Source organism: Lygodium microphyllum, chromosome 9 (genome assembly GCF_053477565.2).
Source record: "Lygodium microphyllum isolate KBCC chromosome 9, Lygodium_microphyllum_v1.1.10, whole genome shotgun sequence".
In the NCBI taxonomy this organism is placed as follows: Eukaryota; Viridiplantae; Streptophyta; class Polypodiopsida; order Schizaeales; family Lygodiaceae; genus Lygodium; species Lygodium microphyllum.
Window position 1 is genome coordinate 164,922,217 of NC_141143.1, and position 15,000 is coordinate 164,937,216.

General features: G+C 61.9%; 1 protein-coding gene across 1 annotated transcript; it reads right to left on the minus strand.

The window, feature by feature from the left end:
• Positions 1–1,581: 1,581 nt before the first annotated feature.
• On the minus strand, positions 1,582–4,662 carry LOC148031872 (uncharacterized). The gene has a single exon (XM_087685612.1). It carries the CDS (start codon positions 4,660–4,662, stop codon positions 1,582–1,584), a length of 3,081 nt encoding a protein of 1,026 aa, XP_087541738.1.
• Between the last annotated feature and the right edge of the window lie 10,338 nt (positions 4,663–15,000).

A 15,000-nucleotide genomic window follows, 5' to 3' on the forward strand; every position in this document is an offset into this window, starting at 1 on the left:
GAGTTAGGTTTTTGGGCAGATCTATATTTTTGGAACTGACCAACACCAAATCACCAGGGAAAAACTGTACATGTTTGCGGCGATTGATGTTGTATCTCTTGGCTACTAGAATCTTGTTTTGACGGAGGGTGTCTTGAGCGACTTGCATGCGCTGTTTCCAATTGAGCAGAAACTCTTCCGCATCTGGATCTGTGATAAATTGCTTACCTGCTGCTAAGGCCATGGGAGTTATGACTTCTTTACCAGTTGCCATCTCAAAAGGAGTAAACCCAGTAGAACTATGGAGAGTGGCGTTGTAATGAAATTCAAGGATATCCAGAAATTGCGCCCAATCCTTCTGATCTGCTCGAACATAACTTCGAATGTAATCCTGAATACCCTGATTGAGTCTTTCTGTCTGCCCATCGGTTTGCGGATGGTATGCTGAAGAAAACCGGAGTTGCGTATCCAATAACTTGAATAATTCCCTCCACATGTTGCTTAGAAATCGGGGATCCCGATCTGAGATGATGGCCAAAGGTAGACCATGATATTTGAAAACTCTTGAAAAGAACAGTTTGGCCACCTTGGGCGCTGTAATGGGCGGTTCTGTTGGAATGAAATGAGCTTGCTTTGAAAAATAATCAACTACCACAAAAATCGCTGTACAACCATGAGACTTTGGAAGCTCTGTGATGAATTCCATACTGACCACGTCCCAAGGACGGGACGGTACGGGCATCTCTTGCAGCTCTCCTGCTGGCTTCATGCGCTGTGCTTTGACCATTTGACAGGTAGGACAGGTGTGAACATATTGTGTAACATCCTCCCGCATCTTCGGCCAGTAGAAAAATCGTTTAAGCCGATCGAAGGTTCGGATCTGACCGGAATGGCTCCCAATAGGACTATCGTGACACTCCCAGAGTATTTGGTTGCGGAGAGCTGCCACCTTCGGAACATATAATGTTGACTGATAATGAATAAGTCCATCTTTGAATTCATACATGCCCCATGGTGTGTTACCCAATTCTATGTCTCTGATTAGCTGCTCTGCTTCTTCATTTCCCTGCATGTGCTCTCTAACTTGATCAGCAAATCTACTTTCAGCAACTGTGATAGCTTGTAACTCAACTCTTCTACTGAGAGCATCTGGCATTTTGTTAGAAGATCCAGGCTTGTGTAAAATTTCTATATCAAACTCTGCTAGGAAATCCTGCCACCTGGCTTGTTTGGGAGAAAGCTTGGGTTGGGTTTGGAAATATTTGAGAGAGATATTGTCTGTATAGACCTTGGTGGGTTTGTCTTGAACATAGTGTCTCCACTTCCTTAAGCAATATACCACTGCGAACATCTCTTGTTCATGTGTTGCCCACCTCCTTTCTGTAGCATCCAATTTCTTAGATTCATAACAAACTGGGTGTCCATCTTGCATAAGGACACCCCCAATGGCGTATGCTGAGGCATCAGTATGGACTTCGAATGTGCGGGCGAAATCTGCCATCTTGAGTACTGGAGCTTGTATCATCATCTGCTTGAGTTGGTCAAAAGCCTGTTGTTGCTTATCTGTCCACTGAAAAGTAGTTGTGGGGGATGTCAAATCTGTTAATGGTGCTGTAATCTTGCTGTAGTCTTGAATAAACCGGCGACAGAACACTGTAAACCCCAAAAATTCTCTGAGTTGCGGAAGCTTAGTAGGGGTTGCCAGTTTGTAACCGCCTGCACCTTGTTAGGATCAATTGCAATACCATCCGGCTTTATCAGAAAGCCCAGAAAATCTATCTGCTCAACTGCAAACTGGCACTTCTCCGGCTTAACATAGAGTTGATGATCACGGAGCCGCGAGAAGATTTTGTGCAAGTGCTCCAAATGCTCCTCCAGAGTGTTGCTGTAAATTAAGACATCATCAATGTAGATGATTACAAAGTCATCTAGGAAATCAATAAAAACTTTATCCATTAATTCACAAAAGGTTGCTGGCGCATTAGTGAGTCCCTCCGGCATCACCAGCCATTCATAACTGCCATAACGGCTTCGGAAAGCTGTCTTTTCTTCGTCGCCTTCTGCTATGCGAATCTGATGGTATCCCGACCTCAAGTCGAGACGCGTGAAGAACTTAGCACCTTGAAGCCGATCCAATAAATCATCAACGACAGGCACGGGATATCTATTTCTGATCGTGAATTTGTTGAGGGCGCGGTAATCGGTACATAGCCTGAGTGAGCCATCCTTTTTCTTAACAAATAGTACCGGAGCTCCATAGGGGGATCTACTTGGCCGCATGTGCCCAGAGGCTTCCATTTGACCAATCTGCTTCTTGAGCTCCACCAATTCCGTGCCTGTCATCCTGTAAATCGGCCCAGCTGGGGGTTGAGCCCCTGGCAAAAGATTAATCTTATGATCGACACTTCTGCGAGGAGGCAACCCATCGGGCAAATGATCAGGCATGACATCTTGAAACTGATTCAGGAGCTGTTGCACCTTGTCATTCCCTATGGTCCAAATGATCTGCTGAATGACTGGCTCTTCCTCAATTAGGCGTGTAATGCAAAGACGTAACTGTCCCCCAAGTTTCAGTTCTTTTTCTAGTTGCTTAGCTGTAATTTCTGACATCGGTGAGACTTGATCCTGATCCTGCTGTTGGTGATGGTGATCCTCTGTCTGCCCTGTGAAGCTTGGAGTGGGACTGGGTTGGGGTACAGAAGAAGATTCCTGATGTTGTTGAGGAACTTCGGGCTCTGTAGGTGTATCTTGCCGTTGGAGCGAAAAAGACTTATGAGGGTGGTGCACTGCTGCGTGACAACTGGTTGCTGAAGGTTGCTTAGCCGGTGTATGCCTTGGAGCTGACTGTTTGGGACTCCATTTCTGTGTGTGGCTAGTATGAACAGTAGAAGTTGAGGGACTCACCGGCTTATTGACGATATGACTAGTCACCGGAATTGGCGATGATGAGGTCGCATGCTCCTGCACCCTGCTACGAAAATATGGAACCCACACTACTGTGGTTGGGGTTTGAAGATAAATCTTATTCCTTTGCATTCCCAAAATTTGCACCACGTGCTGATCTACCCACTCCATTCCTAAAATGCCCTCAAACCCATCCATGGGAACAACAATGAAGTTTAACTTTGCGCGCCACTGCCCTATTTGCACTAGAACATCGTTTACCATTTGACCAGCTTTGTAGTTACCCTGCACGAATGAAACTTCCAGGCCTGCTGCCTTCGAAAGCTTGCCGCCTAGGCGTGCTGCTACCTGCGGTGAAAGAAAATTGTGTGTGGCACCTGTGTCCACCATTAAAGTTTGGGAAACATCTTCCACTGCTGCCTGAACATAGATATTGTTGATGCGAGGAATGTAAACAGGCATGGTAGGAGAGGTATTAGCCTCAACAGCACCCACTCTCGGTTTTTGATCCCAATTCTTACTGTCTTCTTCAATTTCTGTAATGTGAACTGTGGATGGGGGCAACGCGGTATTAGGTTGAACATAAGCTGCTCTAGATCCACTTGTTGATGCCGTTGCCCCCTTGGGACAATCGCGAGCGAAGTGAGACCCTCCACATAAATTACATGCGAGGGGACCCCCTCTTCCTCTATATCCACTAGAATAACCCCCCCGTGATGAGAAATTGCTTCGACCGAATGCTCCACCTGTAGATCTAAAAGCTGTAGACGTCCTGGCAGGGCTTGAGTCGGTCCTTGTGCGCTCAGTATATTCAATTCGAAGGGGTTGTTGACTTGACCACGCCGTTTCTGTACTAGCATTCGGTTGATTGAACCCTTGCATTGTTCTTGGAGCCCATGATGTACCACCTGAATACTGATTGCGCATGGACCCGACTTGCCTACCTTCAAAATCCCATAGCCTTTCAGCCATATTCATGGCATCTGCAACGGTAGCTGGCTCCTGTTTTTCTATTTCTTGACGATCCCACCTTTGCAGACCATATAAAAAACCATGTAGTTTTGTCGTTGGGTCCATGTCGTGAAGTTGAAGCATAAGAGATCGGTATTTTTGAATGTATTCCCTCATTTTTCCATTGTATTGCTTGAGGAACCGCCATTCGTCTCTGACTTTGAAGGGTTCATTCTTGGGCACAAAATAATCTATCATCGCTTTCTGTAGATCTTCCCAAGAAAACTTGCCTCCGTGTTGTTCCTCTTGAAACATGAGCCACTTAGCCGCTTCTCCATCCAATAGCTGAGCTGCTGCGAGACCTTTGCGGCGGCTTGAAATTTTCATCAATTTGAGGTACCCATCCACCTCACGGATCCATCTGTTTAAGCTGACAGAGTCTCTTTCTCCTCTGTATTTGTTCGGAGGTTGTGGTTTAAATTTTCCCATTTCGTCGGACGACGAATCATCCCGATCTCTTCTGTCTTTCCTTCTGCGTCTTCTATGTGGTTCAACTTCATTATCTGTTTCAGCCTGAATTTTTCCCATAGCTTTGGGTAACATTGTAGCCAAAAGATCTTGCATCATACCCCGCATGGCCTCAATAGAGTTGGGCTCCCTACGAAGCGCCACTCTTTCCTTCAATGCTGCATCCAAATCATCCTCATGTTCCGTTGGGTACTCATCCCCAACCTCCATTTGAGGTTTACTGGCCCCAATTCCAAGAGCTACCGAGATTTCATCTCGTTCCTCTCTAGCCGCACTTTTATTTCTGTTGCGTCCACCCATTTTTGATGACACAATTAGCTTTCCACTGTGATCACTCCCACGCCCGTTGAAGGTCCTGCCTTCGTGTGAGGAGAGGCTCTGATACCAAGTGTTACACACTAAGAGTGCGTAAGGTAAATATCCCCAAGTTGGTTTTGGCACAACATAACACGTCACGTCACAACACGTCACAGCACGACACGACTCGTCACAGCGCGTCACGGCACGGCACGACACGGCACATCACGACATAACACGATTGCAAGAAAAGAGAGTGAGAGAGTTTTGAGAATGAAAGTGAGAAGATGTATTAGATTGAGGAGGATTTACAAAGGAACGGGTAATTCGAAGATGGCGCACCACGCAGCCTATTCTCGTCTCAACACCGTTTTGTAAGGAAGCAAGAGGATGCTCCCTTATAGGTGTTTTCGGCTCCAACGGCAAGGCATACCTACAAAGCCCGAAATTTTCCTTGGGGGGGGGGGGGGGGGGGGGGGGAAGGGCGCCTCGCGACATGGCGTGTTGAGGGGGGGAGGGGGGGCCGAATTTTGGAGGGGGGGGGGGCGCCGAATTTTGAAGGTGGGGGGGGGCCGAAATTTTGAGGGGGGGTGGGGGGGGGGGGGGGGGCGAATTTTTGAGGGGGGGGGGCGAATTTTTGAGGGGGGGTGGGGGGGGGGAGGGGTGGTGTGGTGTGTGTTGAGAGGGGGGGGAGGGGGGGGGGGGCGAATTTTGGAGGGGGGGTAGGGGTGGTGTGGTGTGGTGTGTGTTGGGGGGGGGGGGGGAGGGGGGCAGAATTTTTGAGGGGGCGTCATGGTGGGTGGGTGGGTGTGTTAAGGGGAGGGGAGCACGTCGCGTCTTGTCATGTCAACACACACCACACCACCCCTCCCCTTCCCCCCCTCCAAATTTCGCCCCCCCCTCAACACACACCACGCCACCCCCCCCCGCGCCCCCAAAAATTTCGCCCCCCCCCCCCAACACACACCACCCCACCCCCCCCCCCAAAAAATTCGGCGACCCCCTCAACACACACCACACCACCCCTCCCCCCCCCCAAAAATTCGCCCCCCCCCCCCCCCCCTCAATACACACCTCCCCACCCTTCCCCCCCCCCCCGCCCCCAACACACACCACCCCTCCCCCCCCCCCAAAAATTCGCCCCCCCCCCCCTCAATACACACCTCCCCACCCTTCCCCCCCTCCCCTCAACACACACCACACCACACCACACCACCCCTCCCCTTCCCCCCCTCCAAATCTCGCCCCCCCTCAACACACACCACCCCACCCCTCCCCCCCTCCAAATTTCGCCCCTTCTCCCCCCCAAAAATTCGCCCCTCCCCCCCCCCTCAACACACACCATACCACACCACCCCTCCCCCCCCCACCCCCCTCAACACACACCACCCCACACCACCCCTCCCCCCCCCAAAAATCCCCCCCCCCCTCAACACACACCACCCCACCCCCCCCCCCCCCCCCAACACACACCACACCACCCCTCCCCCCCCCTCAAAAATTCCCCCCCCCCCTCAACACAGAAAACACCACCCCTCTCCCCCCCCCTCAAAACACAGCACACCACACCACCGCTCCCCCCCCCCCCTCCAAATTTTGCCCCCCCCCCCCCCCCCAAAAAATTGGCCTCCCCCTCAACACACACCACACCACACCACCCCTCCCCCCCCCTCCAAAATTCGCCCCCCACCCCCCTCAACACACACCACCCCACACCTCCCCTCCCCCCCCCCCAAAAATTTCCCCCCCCCCCCCTCAACACACACCACCACATCCCCCCCCTCAACACACACCACACCACCCCTCCCCCCCCCTCAAAAATCCCCCCCCCCCCCTCAACACACAAAACACCACCCCTCTCCCCCCCCCCTCAAAAATCCCCCCCCCCCCCCCAACACACACCACACCACACCACCCCTCCCCCCCCCCCCAAAAAATTGGCCCCCCCCCTCAACACACACCACACCACACCACCCCTCCCCCGCCCCTCCAAAATTCGCCCCCCCCCCCCCCTCAAAAATCCCCCCCCCTCAACACACACCACACCACACCACACCAACCCTCCCCTTCCCCACTCCAAATTTCGCCTTCCCCTCAACACACACCACCCCACCCCTCCCCCCCCCCCCCAAAAATTCGCCCCCCCCCGTCCAAATTTCGCCCCTTCCCCCCCCCAAAATTCGCCCCCCCCCCCTCAACACACACCACACCACACCACCCCACACCACGCCTCCCCCCTCTCAAAAATTCCCCCCCCCCTCAACACACACCACACCACACCACCCCTCCCCCCCCCCTCAAAAATCCCCCCCCCCCCTCAACACACACCACACCACCCCTCCCCTTCCCCCCCTCCAAATTTCGCCCCCCCCTCAACACACACCACCCCACCCCTCCCCCCCCCGCCCCCAAAAAATTCGCCCCCCCCCCCCAACACACACCACCCCACCCCCCCCCCCCCAAAAATTCGGCCACCCCCCTCAACACACACCACACCACACACCCCCTCCCCCCCTCCAAAATTTGCCCCCTCCCCCCCCCCGCCCCCAACACAAACCACCCCTCCCCCCCCCCCAAAAATTCGCGCCCCCCCCCTCAATACACACCTCCCCACCCGCCCCCCCCTCAACAAACACCACACCACACCACCCCTCCCCCCTCCCCCCCCCCCCTCAACACACACCACACCACACCACCCCTCCCCCCCCCCAAAAATTCCCCCCCCCCCTCAACACACACCACCCCACCCCCCCCCCCCAACACACACCACACAACCCCTCCCCCCCCCTCAAAAATTCCCCGCCCCCCCCTCAACACACACCACACCACCCCTCCCCCCCCTCAAAAATCCCCCCCCCCCTCAACACACACCACACCACACCACCCCTCCCCCCCCCCTCCAAATTTTGCCCCCCCCCCCCCCAAAAAAATTGGCCCCCCCCCTCAACACACACCACACCACACCACCCCTCCCCCCCCCCAAAAATTCCCCCCCCCCCCCCCTCAACACACACCACCCCACCCCCCCCCCCCCAACACACACCACACAACCCCTCCCCCCCCCCTCAAAAATTCCCCAACACACACCACACCACACCACCCCTCCCCCCCTCCTCAACACACACCACACCACCCCTCCCCTTCCCCCCCACCAAATTTCGCCCCCCCCTCAACACACACCACCCCACCCCTCCCCCCCCCCCCCGCCCCCAAAAAATTCGCCCCCCCCCCCCAACACACACCACTCCACCCCCCCCCCAAAAAAATTCGGCCACCCCCCTCAACACACACCACACCACACCACACCACACCACACCACCCCTCCCCTTCCCTCCCTCCAAATTTCGCCTTCCCCTCAACACACACCACCCCACCCCTCCCCCCCCCCCCCAAAAATTCGCACCCCCCGTCCAAATTTCGCCCCTTCCCCCCCCAAAAATTCGCCCCCCCCCCCCCTCAACACACACCAGGCCACACCACCCCTCCCCACCCCCCCCCCCAACACACACCACCCCACACCACCCCTCCCCCCCCCACCCTCAACACACACCACACCACCCCTCCCCCCCCTCAAAAATCCCCCCCACCCTCAACACACACCACACCACCCCTCCCCTTCCCCCCCTCCAAATTTCGCCCCCCCCCTCAACACACACCACCCCACCCCTCCCCCGCCCCCGCCCCGAAAAAATTCGCCCCCCCCCCAACACACACCACCCCACCCCCCCCCCCAAAATTCGGCCACCCCCCTCAACACACACCACACCACACCACCCCTCCCCCCCCCTCCAAAATTTGCCCCCCCACCCCCGGCCCCAACACACACCACCCCTCCCCCCCCCCAAAAATTCGCGCCCCCCCCCCTCAATACACACCTCCCCACCCTTTCCCCCCCCCCCCTCAACACACACCACACCACCCCTCCCCCCCCCTCTCAAAAATCCCCCCCCCCCCCCTCAACACACACCACACCACCCCTCCCCTTCCCCCCCTCCAAATTTCGCCCACCCCTCAACACACACCACCCCACCCCTCCCCCCCCCCCCCCCCAAAAATTCGCCCCCCCCCCCCCCCCCAAAAATTCGCCCCCCCCCCCTCAACACACACCACCCCACACCACACCACCCCTCCCCCCCCCCAAAAAATCCCCCCCCCCCGCCCTCAACACACACCACCCCACCCCCCCCCTCAACACACACCACACCACACCACCCCTCCCCCCCCCCCTCAAAAATCCCCCCCTCCCCTCAACACACACCACACCACACCACCCCTCCCCTTCCCCCCCTCGAAATTTCACCCCCCCCTCAACACACACCACCCCACCCCTCCCCCCCCGCCCCAAAAATTCGCCCCCCCTCCAAATTTCGCCCCTTCCCCCCCAAAAATTCGCTACCCCCCCCCCAAAATTCGCCCCCCCCCCCTCAAAAATTCCCCCTCCCCCTCAACACACACCACACCACCCCTCCCCCCCCCCTCAACACACACCACACCACCCCTCCCCTTCCCCTCCACCAAATTTCGCCCCCCCCTCAACACACACCACCCCACCTCTCCCCCCCCCCCCCTCGCCCCCAAAAAATTCGCCCCCCCCCCCCAACACACACCACCCCACCCCCCCCCCAAAAAAAATTCGGCCACCCCCCTCAACACACACCACACCACACCACACCACCCCTACCTCCCCCCTCCAAAATTTCCCCCCCCCGCCCCCAACACACACCACCCCTCCCCCCCCCCAAAAATTCGCCCCCCCCCCTCAATACACACCTCCCCACCCTTCCCCCCCCCTCAACACACACCACCCCACCCCCCCCCTCAACACACACCACACCACACCACCCCTCCCCTTCCCCCCCTCCAAATTTAGCCCCCCCCCTCAACACACACCACCCCACCCCTCCCCCCCCCCCCCCCCCAAAAAATTCGCCCCCCTCCCCCTCCAAATTTCGCCCCTTCCCCCCCCCCAAAAATTCGCCCCGCCCCCCCCTGAACACACACCACACCACACCACACCACCCCTCGCCCCCCCCCCCCCCCCCTCAACACACACCACCCCACACCACACCACCCCTCCCCCCCCCCCCCCCCTCAACACACACCACCCCCCCCCCCCCCGTCAAAAATTCCCCCCCCCCCCCCCCCTCAACACACAAAACACCACCCCTCCCCCCCCCCTCCACGTCGCGTCATGGAGGGCGTCATGGAGGGTGGGTGGGTGTGTTAAGGGGAGGGGAGCACGTCGCGTCGTGTCAGGCCATGGGGCGCCGGGGGGGGGGGGGGGGGGGCATTGCGTTGGGTGGGTGTGTGTGTTAAGGGGAGGGTGGCACATCGCATCGTGTCGTGTCATGGGGGGGCGGGGAGGGGGGGGATCCCATGGGGGGGAATGTCATGGGGGGGGGGGGGGGGGCGCGTCGCATCGTGTCGTGTCATGGGGGGGGGGGGGTGGGGTGAGGATGTCATGGGGGGGGGGGGGGGGGCACGTCGCATCATGTCGTGTCATGGGTGGGGGGGCTGGGGTGGGGATGTCATGGGGGGGGGGGGGGGCGCGGCACGTCGCGACATGGTGTGGTGTGTGTTGAGGGGGGAAGGGGGGGCGCGTCGTGTCGTGTCGTGTCATGGCGGGGCGCGTCGCGTCGCGTCGTGTCATGGGGGCTGGGGGGGGATGTCATGGGGGGGCCGAATTTTTGAGGGGGGGGGGGGGGGGGTGGTGTGTGTTGAGGGGGGAGGCGAATTTTTCAGGGGGGGACGTCATGGGGGGGGCGCATCGCGTCGTGTCGTGTCATGGGGGATGGGGGATGTCATGGGGGGGGGGGGAGGGGCGTTGTCATGTTATGTTGGGGAGGGGGCGCGTCGCGTCATGTCGGGGCATGGTGGGGGGGAGGGGGCATCGCGACACCCCGCGTCACCCCCCACGACACGGCACACCCCCCCACCCCACCCCACCGCACCCCCCTACGACGCGGCGCCTCCCCCCCCACCCCACCTCGAAAAACCCCGCTCCATCCACAGCACCCCACCACTCCTCCAGAAACCAGGCTCGACCCACCGTGCCCCGCCTCACTCCCCCACGACACGGCGCACCCTCCACCCCACCGCACCCCCCCACGATGCCCCCCGCACCCCACCTCGAGAAACCCCGCTCCCTCCACACCACCCCACCACGCCCCCGAAAACCCCGCTCGACCCACCCCACCTCGCGTGAGCCCCCCCACAACACGGCACACCCCCCAAACCCCACCGCACCCCCCCACGACACGGCGCACCCCCCCACCCCCCCTCACCCCACGTCGAAAAACCCCGCTCGACCCACCCAACCCCACGTCACTCCCCCATGACACGGCACACCCCCCCACCCCACCGCACCCCCCCACGACGCCCCCCCCGCACCCCACCTCGAAAAGCTCCGCTCCCTCCACGCCACACCACAAATGCCTCCGAAAACCCCGCTCGACCCACCCCACCCCGCGTCACCCCCCCACGACATGGCGCACCCCCCACCCCACCGCACCCCCCAACGACGCCGCCCCGCACCCCACCTCGAAAAACCCCGCTCCCTCCATACCACCCCACCACGCCTCCGAAAACCCCGCTCGACCCACCCCACCTCGCGTCAGCCCCCCACGACACGGCACACCCCCCACACCCCACCGCACCCCCCCACGACGCGGCGCATATCCCCCCCCCCCGCACCCCACCTTGAAAAACCCCGCTCGACCCACCCCACCCCGCGTCACCCCCCCACGACATGGCGCACCCCCCCACCCCACCGCACCCCCCCACGACGCCCCCCCCGCACCCCACCTCGAAAAACCCCGCTCCCTCCACGCCACACCACCACGCCTCCGAAAACCCCGCTCGACCCACCCCACCCCGCGTCTCCCCCCCACGACACGGCGCACCCCCCCACCCCACCGCACCCCCCCACGACGCCCCCCCGCACCCCACCTCGAAAAACCGCGCTCCCTCGACAACACCCCACCTCTCCTCCAAAAACCCCGCTCGACCACCCCCACGCCCACCCCGCGTCACCCCCCCACGATGCCCCCCCGCACCCCACCTCGAAAAACCCCGCTCCCTCCACAGCACCCCACCTCTCCTCCAAAAACCCCGCTTGACCACCCCAACCCCGCGTCACTCCCCCACGACACGGCGCACCCCCCCACCCCACCGCACCCCCCCACGACGCCCCCGCGCACCCCACCTCGAAAAACCGCGCTCCCTCCACAGCACCCCACCTCTCCTCCAAAAACCCCGCTCGACCACCCCCACCCCGCGTCACCCCCCCACGACGCCCCCGCGCACCCCACCTCGAAAAACCCCGCTCCCTCCACAGCACCCCACCTCTCCTCCAAAAACCCCGCTTGACCACCCCAACCCCGCGTCACTCCCCCATGACACGGCGCACCCCCCCACCCCACCGCACCCCCCCACGACGCCCCCTTGCACCCCACCTCGAAAAACCGCGCTCCCTCCACACCACCCCGCCACGCCTCCAAAAAACCGCGCTCGACCCACCCCCACCCCACCGCACCCCCCCACGACGCCCCCCCCGCACCCCACCTCGAAAAACCCCGCTCCCTCCACGCCACACCACAAATGCCTCCGAAAACCCCGCTCGACCCACCCCACCCCGCGTCACCCCCCCACGACATGGCGCACCCCCCACCCCACTGCACCCCCCAACGACGCCGCCCCGCACCCCACCTCGAAAAACCCCGCTCCCTCCATACCACCCCACCACGCCTCCGAAAACCCCGCTCGACCCACCCCACCTCGCGTCAGCCCCCCACGACACGGCACACCCCCCACACCCCACCGCACCCCCCCACGACGCGGTGCATATCCCCCCCCCCCCGCACCCCACCTCGAAAAACCCCGCTCGACCCACCCCACCCCGCGTCACCCCCCCACGACACGGCGCACCCCCCCACCCCACCGCACCCCCCCACGACGCCCCCCCCGCACCCCACCTCGAAAAACCCCGCTCCCTCCACGCCACACCACCACGCCTCCGAAAACCCCGCTCAACCCACCCCACCCCGCGTCTCCCCCCCACGACACGGCGCACCCCCCCACCCCACCGCACCCCCCCACGACGCCCCCCCGCACCCCACCTCGAAAAACCGCGCTCCCTCCACAGCACCCCACCTCTCCTCCAAAAACCCCGCTCGACCACCCCCACCCCCACCCCCACCCCGCGTCACCCCCCCACGACGCCCCCATGCACCCCACCTCGAAAAACCCCGCTCCCTCCACAGCACCCCACCTCTCCTCCAAAAACCCCGCTTGACCACCCCAACCCCGCGTCACCCCCCCACGACACGGCGCACCCCCCACCCCACCGCACCCCCCCACGACGCCCCCCCCGCACCCCACCTCAAAAAACCCCGCTCCCTCCACGCCACACCACCACGCCTCCGAAAACCCCGCTCGACCCACCCCACCCCGCGTCTCCCCCCCACGACACGGCGCACCCCCCCACCCCACCGCACCCCCCCACGACGCCCCCCCGCACCCCACCTCGAGAAACCGCGCTCCCTCCACAGCACCCCACCTCTCCTCCAAAAACCCCGCTCGACCACCCCCACCCCCACCCCGCGTCACCCCCCCACGACGCCCCCCCGCACCCCACCTCGAAAAACCCCGCTCCCTCCACAGCACCCCACCTCTCCTCCAAAAACCCCGCTTGACCACCCCAACCCCGCGTCACTCCCCCACGACACGGCGCACCCCCCCACCCCACCGCACCCCCCCACGACGCCCCCGCGCACCCCACCTCGAAAAACCGCGCTCCCTCCACAGCACCCCACCTCTCCTCCAAAAACCCCGCTCGACCACCCCCACCCCGCGTCACCCCCCCACGACGCCCCCGCGGACCCCACCTCGAAAAACCCCGCTCCCTCCACAGCACCCCACCTCTCCTCCAAAAACCCCGCTTGACCACCCCAACCCCGCATCACTCCCCCATGACACGGCGCACCCCCCCACCCCACCGCACCCCCCCACGACGCCCCCCCGCACCCCACCTCGAAAAACCGTGCTCCCTCCACACCACCCCGCCACGCCTCCAAAAAACCGCGCTCGACCCACCCCACCCCGCGTCACGGCGCACCCCCACCCCACCGCACCCCCCCACGACGCCCCCCCCGCACCCCACCTCGAAAAACCCTGCTCCCTCCACGCCACACCACAAATGCCTCCGAAAACCCCGCTCGACCCACCCCACCCCGCGTCACCCCCCCACGACATGGCGCACCCCCCACCCCACCGCACCCCCCAACGACGCCGCCCCGCACCCCACCTCGAAAAACCCCGCTCCCTCCATACCACCCCACCACACCTCCAAAAACCCCGCTTGACCCACCCCACCTCGCGTCAGCCCCCCACGACACGGCACACCCCCCACACCCCACCGCACCCCCCCACGACGCGGCGCATATCCCCCCCTCCCCGCACCCCACCTCGAAAAACCCCGCTCGACCCACCCCACCCCGCGTCACCCCCCCACGACACGGCGCACCCCCCCACCCCACCGCACCCCCCCACGACGCCCCCCCCGCACCCCACCTCGAAAAACCCCGCTCCCTCCACGCCTCCGAAAACCCCGCTCGACCCACCCCACCCCGCGTCACCCCCCCACGACGCCCCCGCGCACCCCACCTCGGAAAACCCGCTGCATCCACACCACCCCACCCCACCTCGAAAAACCCGCTGCATCCACACCACCCCACCCCGCGTCACGGCACACCCCACCGCACCCCCCCTCGACGCGGCGCATCCCCCCCGCACCCCACCTCGAAAAACCCCGCTCCATCCACACGACCCCGCCACGCCTCCAAAAACCCCGCTCGACCCAGCCCACCCCGCGTCACCCCCCCACGACACGGCGCACCCTCCACCCCACCACACCCCCCGACGACGCGGCGTATCCCCCGCGCACCCCACCTCCAAAAACCCCGCTCGACCCACGGCACGTCACCTCACCCCCCCACGACATGGCACACCCTCCCTCCTAAGAAATCCCGCTCCGCAATGACACGGCACACACACCCCACTGCACACGACCCCCTCCCGCGACACGGAACCTTCCACCCCCCGACGGACCTCCTCAAGAAACCCCCCCATGACATGGGACCCCCCTGCGACATGGCACACCCTCCCTCCTCAGAAATCCCCGCTCCAACAACCCGCCCGTGCAACATGGCACGCCCTCCCTCCTCGGAAAAACCCCGCTCCACCGAACCCCCCCACAACATGGCACACCCTCCGCTCCCAAAATACCTCGCATCTTGAGGAGGGGGTATCACGTGAGAGCGAGGCAGAGGGAGGGGCCAGGCA

Coding starts and splice junctions, on each gene's coding strand:
- LOC148031872 (XM_087685612.1), bottom strand. CDS start 4,662: ATGGGTGGACGCAACAGAAATAAAAGTGCGGCTAGAGAGGAACGAGAT.